The sequence below is a fragment of the Balaenoptera ricei genome, chromosome 4 (assembly GCF_028023285.1).
Source record: "Balaenoptera ricei isolate mBalRic1 chromosome 4, mBalRic1.hap2, whole genome shotgun sequence".
Taxonomy (NCBI): Eukaryota; Metazoa; Chordata; class Mammalia; order Artiodactyla; family Balaenopteridae; genus Balaenoptera; species Balaenoptera ricei.
This window is the reverse complement of record NC_082642.1, coordinates 91,082,320-91,094,429: the sequence shown is the minus strand read 5'-3', so window position 1 is coordinate 91,094,429 and position 12,110 is coordinate 91,082,320. Positions and strand designations below refer to the sequence as shown.

The 12,110-nt window shown below is 41.6% G+C and overlaps 1 protein-coding gene across 1 annotated transcript in view; it reads right to left on the bottom strand.

Moving 5' to 3' along the window:
• Positions 1-1,990, bottom strand: part of MUC13 (mucin 13, cell surface associated) — a gene marked incomplete at its 5' end in the record, with an annotated part of 31,363 nt that extends 29,373 nt beyond the window's left edge. The window contains 2 exons of the mRNA XM_059919981.1: positions 505-517; positions 1,940-1,990. Coding sequence (XP_059775964.1) covers positions 505-517; positions 1,940-1,990 — 64 coding nt within the window. The remainder of the gene's footprint in view (positions 1-504; positions 518-1,939) is intronic.
• Between the last annotated feature and the right edge of the window lie 10,120 nt (positions 1,991-12,110).

The following is a 12,110-nucleotide window of genomic DNA, read 5'->3' as shown; positions in this document are numbered from 1 at the left end:
TACCTTCCTTTTGATTTTGCTGTGAATCTAAAACTGCTCTAAAAACAAAGTCTATTGAAAATAAAAATTTTAAGAGTGAAAAAAACAGTCTACATGGGACACAGGAGGCATAGTGCAGTACCTCATAAACAACAGTAAGGGTCACCTCTCTGAGAAGGTGTAAACGAATATTCTAAGTAAAGTAAATGGCTTTTTAAAAAGCCTCAGCCACATTGCAAGGATGATTTGGCAAATCCTAGGGAAGAAATTGAGTGCAGCTCCATTCTGGATATACTGGTCAGATAACTCCTGGTGTGCTTTCTCCCTGGCAATAGAGGACAGACTTGTTAGTTTTTCTGTGTGCCAGCAATAAAATCACAGGATGTTACAGTGGGAAAAGGATTTTGGTGGCTATTTAGTTCAATCACATCTTATTACCAGTGAGTATGTTGAAGCCAAGAGAGAAGTGATTTGGCCCATGCCCCATAGTTAGTGTAGGGTCAGAGCACAAGAAGACTGCCTTACTCTGAGAGAGTGTCTGGGGAAGCAGAAATAGCTTAGAAAAGCTCCCTTTCCTGACTGCAGGAGAACTGATTGTGTAGCTGTGTCCCTCTTGACCTAGCCTTCAGAACGGCCCCTGCAAACATGAAAGAAGATTGGGAACCAGGTTTTGATACAGGCTCTGGCTCCATTTGCTTAATCATCCATTTCTTAGATCTATTGCAGAACACTGGGGAAGCCAAAAGAAGTAAGTATAGGGAAACATCAACTTGCTCTTTGACCCTGGGCAAGTTGCTGCCCTCACTGGGCCTCAGTTTCCCTAACTGAGAATAACAGGGTTTATCTAGACCCTTTAAGCCTAGATTTGAGTATTCTTTAAGACCAGGGGTTGGCAAACTATGACTTGTGAGCCAATTCTGGCCAGTCCTCTGTTTTTATAAATAAAGTTTGATTGATTCACAATCAGGCACATTCATTTGTATATTGTCCATGGCTGCTTTGATGCTAATATGGCAAAGTGGAGTAGTTGTAAGAGAGACCTTATCATGGCCCACAAAACCTGAAACATTTATTAGTTTGCCTTCACTGATAAAGTTTACTGACCCCTGCTCTAAACTTTGGGAAATGAGGCAAGTGCTTTCTGTTTCAATAACTTGAGCCTGAGGTCAATCATCATCTCTTAGATAGTATCCCCAAACATCTGTCCTTTGGACCATGGCTCTGATCATGTCTAGGACTGTTTGAGTACTGCTGTTGTTTGGCTTTTTAATCTCTCAGGCTCAAATTCCATGAATTAACTCAAATTCTAAATTGTAATCAGCTACCTTTGTATGTCATATTTTTCCATAACATTTGATGAGGAATCAGGGTAGAAGTGACTCTTTCCTTCAGTAGACCAGGGATCTAGACCAGTGGGGCTGGAGAATCAGTGCTTATTTGCACCTGACCTCAGAGAAGCTGAAACTATTTGCAAAAATCTACTAGGGAGAGGGAAGCTGGAAAAGTAGCTTTTATAAAGTCCAAGTTCATAAAAATATTCCACATCTGGCAAATAACTTGAGAAAAGGAGAATGGAACTGCAGGTAATCTTTTAGCATGTCTGCCATTACTATTAGCCTGTGCGACCCAGACTTTTTAATTCCAGGGGTTCATATCCAAGGACACCTTGGGTCTCTTTATATGCACTTCCCTACGCTGGTAGAACAAACTTACCTACCATCCTCCACAATACTGTGACTCCTCAGTGAGAAGCTTTGAGGGAATTGCTCTTACCTGAGATATTTGTGGAGGGAGTAGGTGTACTCGTTTTGGTGGTAGGAGTAGTAGTAGTGTTTGTGGTAGAAGTAGGATCGCTCGTGGTGGTGGTAGGAGTAGTAGTGTTTGTGGTAGAAGTAGGATCGCTCGTGGTGGTGGTAGGAGTAGTAGTGTTTGTGGTAGAAGTAGGATCGCTCGTGGTGGTGGTAGGAGTAGTAGTGTTTGTGGTAGAAGTAGGATCGCTCGTGGTGGTGGTAGGAGTAGTAGTGTTTGTGGTAGAAGTAGGATCGCTCGTGGTGCTGGTAGGAGTAGTAGTGTTTGTGGTAGAAGTAGGATCGCTCGTGGTGGTGGTAGGAGTAGTAGTGTTTGTGGTAGAAGTAGGATCGCTCGTGGTGGTGGTAGGAGTAGTAGTGTTTGTGGTAGAAGTAGGATCGCTCGTGGTGGTGGTAGGAGTAGTAGTGTTTGTGGTAGAAGTAGGATCGCTCGTGGTGCTGGTAGGAGTAGTAGTGTTTGTGGTAGAAGTAGGATCGCTCGTGGTGCTGGTAGCAGCTGTAGGAATACCTGTGGCAGAAGAGGCAGTTGAGGTTGAAACAGTTTGGTTCTTGGCCGGAGGAACAAAGATATTAAGTTTCAGAAGACATAACATTGAATATATAATGACAGTTGCTATTATTTAATACTAATTAGTACCCAATCCGTTTTTTTTCTGAAAAATAAATGTAGTGGATTACATTAACAATGAAAATACATGACTACTTCTTAAAAAAAAACCCACAATAAATAAAATTAAAAATTAAACAGACAAAACTGGAAAAATGTTACTAGGGAGCTCCCTGGTGGCCTAGTGGTTAGGATTCCAGGCTTTCACTGCCGTGGCCCAGGTTCCACTCCTGGTCAGGGAATTGAGATCCCGCAAGCCGCGAGACACGGCAAAAAAAAAAAAAAGTTACTGAAAAATATGATGGTATCTGGCCTGTTAGCTCAACTTGTAGAAAAATATGATGAAGAGTTAATATTATTTATTGTATTATTATTAATTATAATATATTAATATAATTTATAATATGAAGTATTAATTATATATTAATATCAACATGTCATATTATTACAAGATGTAATATCATTTATGCCTGTAGTTGCAGAACTGTCAATCTGAGTTTAATATTCCTCAGAGCAGTTCTCAGTGAGGGCAATTGAAAATGCCACCAGGTGGAGCTGTTTACTACCTCACATGGCCTCCTTTTGTCTTCTTACAGTTTATAGCAGTTGCCCCAATTTTCCATTACATTGCTTATTAGCTGACGGATGGTAGGGAAGGGGTTGTGTTTAAAGAATGATGAAATAAAAATACCTCATTAAGGTATTTAATGTATTAAACTTCTTCAAAATGTTTTCTAGTGATGTTTACCCATTCATAATTCTAGAGACATGAACTTTTTAAAGAATAAGATGAATATAGATGGTTTTTGCCTTAAGGGCTATGCTGATCATCAAAGCTGCCTTTTTTCAAATCTTAGGAACCCCTGGACACATGGGGTAGTGTACTCTTAGTGATCCTATAATCACTTTTCTAGAACGCTTAATTGTCTCTAAGAGCTCTAACAATGATAATCGGTTAAAAAAATTATTAAAAGGAAAAGTTTTAGTGAGGAAGCTATTCGTAAACCTTTGGATATAGAAAACTGCTGAAGATGTTACCTAATTCCCCCTTGGGTCTGGAAGCCCCTGGATGACAGAATCTGGCTCTTCACCTTGAACAGGGCTGGGCTTAACCAGTCATTCATAGGCAAATGCTCTCCCAGGAGCAAGAAAATAGTTCACCAGCTGGCCATCTCGACAGCTGCTACCCCATTCCTCCTACTACTCTCACTTATCAAGGGCTTACCCTGTGCCCAGCAGGCCTGTGGAATAGATATGAGCATCCACATTTGACAGGAACGCCCACCAATACTCAGAGGGATTAAGGGATTTGCCCAGAGGTAAACCTTGACCCCCATGAGTAAGGGGCAAAAAAGAACTCTTGATGCCACATTCAGGGATTAAACCAGGTCCCTGCTCTGCAATAGGACCCAAATGACATCTGGAGGTTAAAGAGGAGATTCTAGGGCACTGAGCCCTTGGAACTACCAAGTTGTTCTTGTCTGGCCTCAGGATTCTCAGGGACAAATCTCTGGCTTGCTGAACCCCAAATCTTAGTCCAGAAGCCTCTTTTACTACTCTTCTATCTGCCTTCATCACAGACTGAAATGCCTTGTGTCTTTGAGCTCAGTTGGAGAGGAAACTTCATCCACAAAATAGTCCACCTAACGGGGCCGTGGGAATTAAGCTTAAGCCTGCTGATTCTATCCTAGAGACAACAAACATGATTAAAAGAATTAAAAATTTTTAAATGTTCCTTACCTGAGATTAGAGAAAGCAGGAGGGCAAGAAGACTGAGGTGAGTGAAGGCTTTCATTTTAGATGTTCTTGCTAGGTAATCCAGGGAGAAAATGATTTCCCTCCAGCTATCTTTCTTTTTAACTCTCTCTCAGGTTCAAAGTCCAGTAATTAACTGACGTCAAACCAGACAAAGGCAATTACTAGTTAGGGTTTGGTCATATAGCGTAGGTCCCTTCCGAGCTTTTGAGATAGAAGAGGCGAACCAGGAGTTACGGATTATTTTTGTCTCATAGTCCAAAATAACTCAGGACAGTCCAAACATCCTTGGGAGATTGGAGGGCAGAGGGGGGGTGTCAGTTAATCTCTTCATATTCCAAACATCCCCAAGCTACCACCTTTTAGGAGGTCACCATTCCTTTAAACACCCAGTAATATAGTCTGTGCTCTTCTCACTCCACTGGAGTGCAGGAAATCCATAGTTTCCTCCAGCTATAGTTCTGAGAATCCCTGAGGAGTCCTCATGTGTTTCTCCAGACTGTTTGTTGCTGAGCTTTTATCACCTTTCGCTGTGGACCACCACCCTGGGCCTCTCTGACGGTCACTTCTAGCAACTTTGTATTCATGTCTCCAAGCTTCCCTGGCTCCCCACATATCACTGTACCTGGACATGACCCCCCATTAATGTCCTCAAAAGCAGTGAATATCAAATTGTAACCTTTAACCTAACTTTACTGAGAGTTTGTGTGTGACAGATCAAGGAGGGGAAAATACAGTGCAGAAAGAGAATACCTTAAAACAGATGACTTGATCTCTTGACTCGTGGTTGTTCATGGGCCAGGTCCCCCCTCGCAGGTCCTCTACTCACCTCTTATTCCTCAGCCCCTGACCTCTCACCACGTTTCCGGAACCAGCTTTATTACTTGGATGAAGGGCTTCTTAATCCAGTCCTCCCTCTTTAAAATCCAGGACCCCCACCCCCCTGCATTTGGCCCCAGGCAGAGGAATGAAGCCAATAACACCTCGTGAATATTAGCCAGAGTTTTCACTCTAACCTTAGTGAAAACAAAAATTTTTATATTACACAGCAGGCGAGTTCCCTGTTGTCCCAAAAATCTTCATTCAGGAATAGGATTTGGGATTTACTCTTCACAGCTGAGAGGCTCATTTAAATATTTTTCCCTGAGCAAAGGCACCTCTTGGGCCCATACGTGGTACATTATTCTCAGCTTGAATGATTCCTGGCAGCAAGAGTTAAACAAAGGCCTTTTAAAATTCTTTTTGTCGGGCTTCCCTGGTGGCGCAGTGGTTGAGAATCTGCCTGCCAATGCAGGGGACACGGGTTCGAGCCCTGGTCTGGGAAGATCCCACATGCCACGGAGCAACTAAGCCCGTGAGCCACAACTACTGAGCCTGCGCGTCTGAAGCCTGTGCTCCGCAACAAGAGAGGCCGTGACAGTGAGAGGCCCGCGCACAGCGATGAAGAGTGGCCCCCGCTTGCCACAACTAGAGAAAGCCCTTGCACAGAAACGAAGATCCAATACAGCCAAAAATAAATAAATAAATAAATAAATAAATTTATTAAAAAAAAAAAAAATTTCTTTTTGTCTTTTAAAACTCACTTTATTTAGGTAGGTATAATTTACTTCAATAAATCAATCCATTTGAAGTGTAAAACTCAATGAGCTTTGATAGATGTATATTCATGTCAAACCACCATTACAATCAAGATACAGAACATTTCTATCACACCCAAAAGTTTCCTCTTGCTCTTTTGCAGTCTATTCTTTCCTCTACCCCCAACCCCAGGCAACTGCCAACCTGCTTTCTGTCACTAGAGATTAGTTTGCTTTTTCTAGAATTGTATATAAACGGAGTCATACAGTATGTGTTATTTTATGTCCAGCTTATCTCCCTCAGCACGATGTTTTGTGAAATCCATCCGTATTACTGTGTGTCAGTTCTTCCTCCTTCCCTGCTTCCTTTCTTTATTTTTCCCTTCTTTTGCAACTTTATTGAGGTACAATTTATGTAAACTCACATATTTAAAGCGTTGACACGTACACACACCCATGAAACCATCACCATAATCAAGATATCAAATGTTCTCATAATTCCCCAAAGTTTTCTTGTGTTCATCCTTCCCCACACCTCCAGTCTAAGGTAACCACTGATTGCTTTCTGTCACTACAGATTAATTTGTATTTTCTAGAATTTGATACAAATGGAGTCATACAGATGCACTGCATTTGGGAGGGGGTTATTCTTTGGTCTGGCTTCTTTGACTCAGCACAATTATTTTGAGAGTCATCCATGTTATTGTATATATTAATAGTTTGTTTTTTCCTATTTCTGAAGAGTATTCCATTGTATAGATATGGTGAACATACTACGGTTTGTTTATCTAGTCATCTGTTGATGGACATTTGGGTTGTTTCCAGGTTTTGACTATTACAAAGGTGCTATGAATATTCATGCACAGGTCTTTGTGTGGTCATATGCTTTCATTTCTCTTGGGTAAGTACTTAGGTGTGGAATGGCTGTAGCATATGACAGGTATATGTTTAACTTTTAACAAACTCTCAAACTGTTTTCCAAAGCTGTTCCATTTTACATTCCCATCAGCAACATATGAGTTCCAGTTGCTACCCATCCTTGGCAACACTTGGTTACTCTCAGTCTTTATAATATTAACCATTCTAAAGGGTATGTAGTGGTATCTCACTTTGGTTGTAATTTGCATCTCCTGATGACAAATGATATGGAGCACCTTATCATGTGCTTCTTAGCCACTCATATCGCTTCTTTTTAAAAATATTTGTTTCAAATCATTTGTCCATTTTTAGTGGAGTTGTCTCCTTATTTTTGAGCTGTCAAGTGTTCTTTATATACGTGTTGCAAATATGTTCTCCCTTTCTGCCATTTTTACATGGCATTTCAACCTAGTGCATTCACTTTATAAAAGGCTAACCAGGAATTTAGGAAAATTGAGAAAGTGGCCTGAGGTCACATAATTAGCTGCAGGGTCTCAAATCCTGTCTCCTAAACCAGGAACAGCCCACTGCTCTACCTTTTTCTGGTTTCCAGATATCAAGAGAGTAGTATCCACAGAGCACTACCGCCAGTGTCCGCTAATGCCACTCTATTACAACAGTGTCGATATCTACTGTGGTTTTCTACTCCACTTCTCTGCTGAGGACGCAAGGAAGTATGACCAGGAAGGGATGGAGGTCTGCTAGGCACCTGTTTTCCTGACTCTTCCCTGGCCTTACCTGGCAAAACGTGTGCAACAAGAAGGTCAGGTAGTCCTGAACGTATGAATCCACAGTCATCTTTTCTTAGGCCTCCTTGAACCCAGGCCACACCAGACTGCAACACGCCAGGACTATAGAGACAAGTACATAGAGCTTCTCAGTTGTGGAAATGCTTCTTCCTCATTGCTGATGTTTCCTTCCCTGTGGAGCAGCTCAGTGAGCGCCACGCTCCTGGCCTCTCAGTGCCTTTACTGACTCTGCCCTAAGTGAGGTGTGCTGACTTATTTCAGAAGCATAAACTGGGAATACTCATCTCCAATCCTGCCTTACCCTTCTGGGAGAGAACCTGGGTATTCAGGACTGTTGTAGCTGGGAGGTAAGGATTCAGTATTAGAAAGCCCTAAATCACATTCTCCAAAATAAGCTCCTGTTGAAAGTGATATTTTGTCTCCATCTGCCATATTCTTTGTCTCAATTCTCACATGATTCAAAATGTGGGCAAGGAAAAGGGGTGGTATTTATTAGCACCACACCAGCTATATTCTAGATACCTGTAAGTGGAAAACACAGACTCCATTTTCCCATAGAAACAACGGTCTGTTTAGGTGACTTTGTCACAGAATCATCTAAAAAGAGCTAAGTTTACCCACAATTACCTGGTCACCAGAGAACTACACTTCAGCAGGGACCTTATCAATGATCTATTGGCTATGGAGAGGGACAGGACGGGCCCATTAATTTAAATTATATCCGACTATTCAGACATAGGGTAAACAGAAGAGAGCTGTGTCAAAGCCATTTAGGATTGGAATTTGATTTGCCAAGAGCCCCTCTTCAGCTACTTTGATTCTGCAACATGGTGGTATCATCATAAGGCTCCAAGGCTTTGGAGAATCATTAGAAACCTAAAATCTCTATCGAGATTAAATAACTAGGCCCACAGAATTTTTTGTCTACAGAATCAAATGTTGCAAGAAATTTCAACTGCCCTTAACTGCTTCTCACTAATTCTAGTCCCTTGATACATAGTCTTCTCAGATTCACTAATACTGATTATCAATATCATGCTTGGATAATAAATGAAGCTGATCAGTTATTTTCCTCTCTAATTCAGTAAACCATTCCCAGAGAAATGGCTTGTGGGAAAGCGATATTCCCAACTCAAGTGTTTAACTGGTGACACTTTGACAAAACCATTTCCAATCCTGGCATTCATATCTACTGAAATTAACTTTTCACCTAATGGATACTTTACAGGAATGAAGTTCAGGTGGCTATGCAATTGATATCAGATGTTTGAGGCACTTCTGTACATCTGTCAGGCACATCTATGAAGCAGTGAACAAGATGGTGGTGGTCTCTATTCTCCTGGACCTTACAGGGGCCAAGGGGTGGGTAGAAAACAAAATAATTTCAGAGCGTGATAAATGCTATGAAGAAAATAAAACATAACGGGATAGTGACTTGTGGGGTAGAAGGTACTTCTTTATTATATAAAGGATGGTAAGCAGAATCTTCTCATGGGAGCTGATGTCTGAACTCAGACCTGATATTAAGAAAGAGGCTACCATTCAAACATCGGAGAAGAACATTGAAGGCAGAGGGAACAATGAGTACAACTTTGGTGTTTGAGGAGCACTGTCATTTTGGAGGAGATTGGAAGGAGGTAACGTCAGAGAGGCACACTGTGGCCTGATCCTGCAGGGAATGCGTATTTTATTCCACGTGCAAAACCAGGAAGCTTTGGGGACATTTAAGCAGGAGAATGACAGGAGGGTTCTTCTTGGTGGTCTCGTCTAAAAGAGACACCTGACTATCCAAGCCCAGTTCATTTCCTCCATGGCCTCAATATGTATGAAATGACTTTGTCTCTTTGTTGTTTTGGTTGTCTATTGCCCATGAGAGCCATCTCATGCCACATCTCCCATGAGAGCTTCCCTGCCACGTTCACTCCTCCGTCCCCAGCATCCAGAACACCTGACACATAGCAGGTGCTCAGGAAATGTTTATGGATTAAAGGAAAGAATGGACGAACGACATCCAGTTTGTTGAAGGTGCAGGGAGCAGGGAATGCAAGTAAATAAGATATCGTTCTGGGTCTTCAGACTCACCATGCATTTGGATAATTTCTTTTCCAGAAGTTGATTGTCATAATCAAATTATTCACAGAGAAAAAATAAAGTTAGTAAAGAAATACGGGATAAAGTGGATAACTAATAAGAACCTGCTGTATAAAAAAATAAATAAAATAACATTTAAAAAAAAAGAAATATGGGGGAAATACTCAACTTTTCACTCATTTTAAAGACATGCTACTAACTAGAACAAAAAAGAAATGACATTTTACATCTGTTAAAAGTGTTCACACTGATAATGTTCAGTTCTGGTGAGGGTGCAGATAATTTAACATGCTTGCAAATGCTACACCACCCCCCTCCAAAAGGCAATTCAGCAACAAATATTAAGAGCCATGAAAATGTTCTTACCTTTTGACTGAGAAATTCACTTCTAAGACTGTATCCTAAGGAAATGTTTTCAGTTCAAGGGAAAAGTATATGTACAAATACATTTGCTGCACTATTATGTATATTATAAAAAGTTTAAGACAACTTTTAATATTCAAGAACAGAGCAATAAATGTGGTGACTATCCTTGATGAAACACATGACAGCATTGCACAAGGGAAGCCTAGGTACAGCAATAAGGGAGAGTGCTTCTTCTACTGTGACAGTGTGTGAAAAAGGCAGGGTTCTCTCTCCTACACTGACTGTTGGTGGGAATGTAAATTGGTGCAGCCACTATGGAGAACAGTATGGAGGTTCCTTAAAACACCAGAAATAGAGTTGCCATATGATCCAACAAATCCCACTCCTGGGCATATGTCTGGAGAAAACTCTAATTCGAAAATATAAATGCATCCCAGTGTTCATAGCAGCACTAGTTACAGTAGCCAAGACATAGAAGCAACCTAAATGCCCATCAACAGATGAATGGATAAAGAAGAAGTGGTACATATCTACAATGGAATATTACTTAGCCATAAAAATGAATGAAATAATGTCATTTGCAGCAACTGGGATGGACCTAGAGATTATAATGCTAAGTGAAGTAAGTCAGAGAAAGACAAATACCAGATGATATCATTTACATGTAGAATCTAAAATATGATACATATGACCTTATTTACAAAACAGAAACAGACTCACAGACATAGAGAACAAACTTATGGTTACCAAAGGGGAAAGGGGGAGGAGGAGGGATAAATTAGGAGTTTGGGATTAGCAGATACAAACTACTATATATAAAATAGATAAACAACAACGTCCTACTGCATAGCACAGGGAACTATAGTTAACATCCTGTGATAAAACATAATGGGAAAGAATAAATACGTATAACTGAATCACTTTGCTGTACACCAGAAATTAACACAACATTGTAAATCAACTACACTTCATATACTTCAATAAAAAAATTTTTGTAAAGGCAAGGTTTTCATTATATATCTAATTATGTGAAAAATATGCCTCTATAAAGATAGGCCCTAAAGAGAAACATGGACCAATTAACGTGATTGACTTGTTGGGAGGCAGTATCATGGTTGAGCTCTCTTCTTGAGATTGTCTCTTCTCACACACAGGTGATGTCAAGGGCTCATAGGACGGTTCCAATGCCAACACGTGGGCATTCCATCCCTGGAACTGCGTTTCAAACACCTCGGCCTTCAAAAGGACGAGGCACTGGCTTTTGGAGGTGTGGCTTGTAAAACTTCACAATCACTTACCTACTCACTTCACTGAGTTTAGTTAGTTCTCAATAAAAATTTTTTTTCTCATCATGGAGAGAGTCAAATTCTGTGGACTCCTTAATTCCATTTGAATATCGGTCTTCAGAAAATTCAGCTCTGGGAGAAGTCATATGGAGGGGCATTCCCAAGGAAGTAGTGTGGCTTCTCACCTACTTCCTCCTCTGCTTGCCAATTTTGGGGAGGTTTTATGAAGGCCAGAAAGCTCTCTCCTGGCCACACACTGTAATTCAGCTTTCCTCCTAGAGGAAGTGGGTGGTTCTAGAAATTACAGCACTGCTCTCAGGGATGCCAGCCTTGGGCCTGGGCTTGTTGCTCTTTGAGAGGAAAATGGTCACAATGAACGGGAGTAGGTTTGCACCTGTTTGGAGTTGCAGTTGTTTCTGGTTTGCACCTGTCGGCCTCCCCCAGCCAGTTCTTCCTAAAGTGAGATGCGAGGCAATGAGGGCTGTGCCTTTTGGAGTATGTGCCCTGGACCAGCAGCACCAGCATGGCCTGAGCACTTTTTAGAAATGCACATTCCCTGGTGGCGCAGTGGTTGAGAATCTGCCTGCCAATGCAGGGGACACGGGTTTGAGCCCTGGTCCAGGAAGATCCCACATGCCACAGAGCAGCTAAGCCTGTGCGCCACAACTACTGAGCCTGCATGCTGCAGCTACTGAAGCCCACGCGCCTAGAGCCCGTGCGCTGCAACAAGAGAAGCCACTGCAATGAGAAGTACGCACACCACAACAAAGAGAAGAGTAGCTCCCGCTCGCTGCAACTAGAGAAAGCCGGCGCACAGCAATGAAGACCCAACGCAGCAAGAAAGAAAGAAAGGAGGGAGGGAGGGAGGGAGAAAGAAATGCACATTTCAAGCCCTAGCCCAGACTTACTGAATCGGTGATCTGTGTTTTAACAAGACTCCAGGAAATGCTGCTGCACGCTCAGGTGTGAGAGCC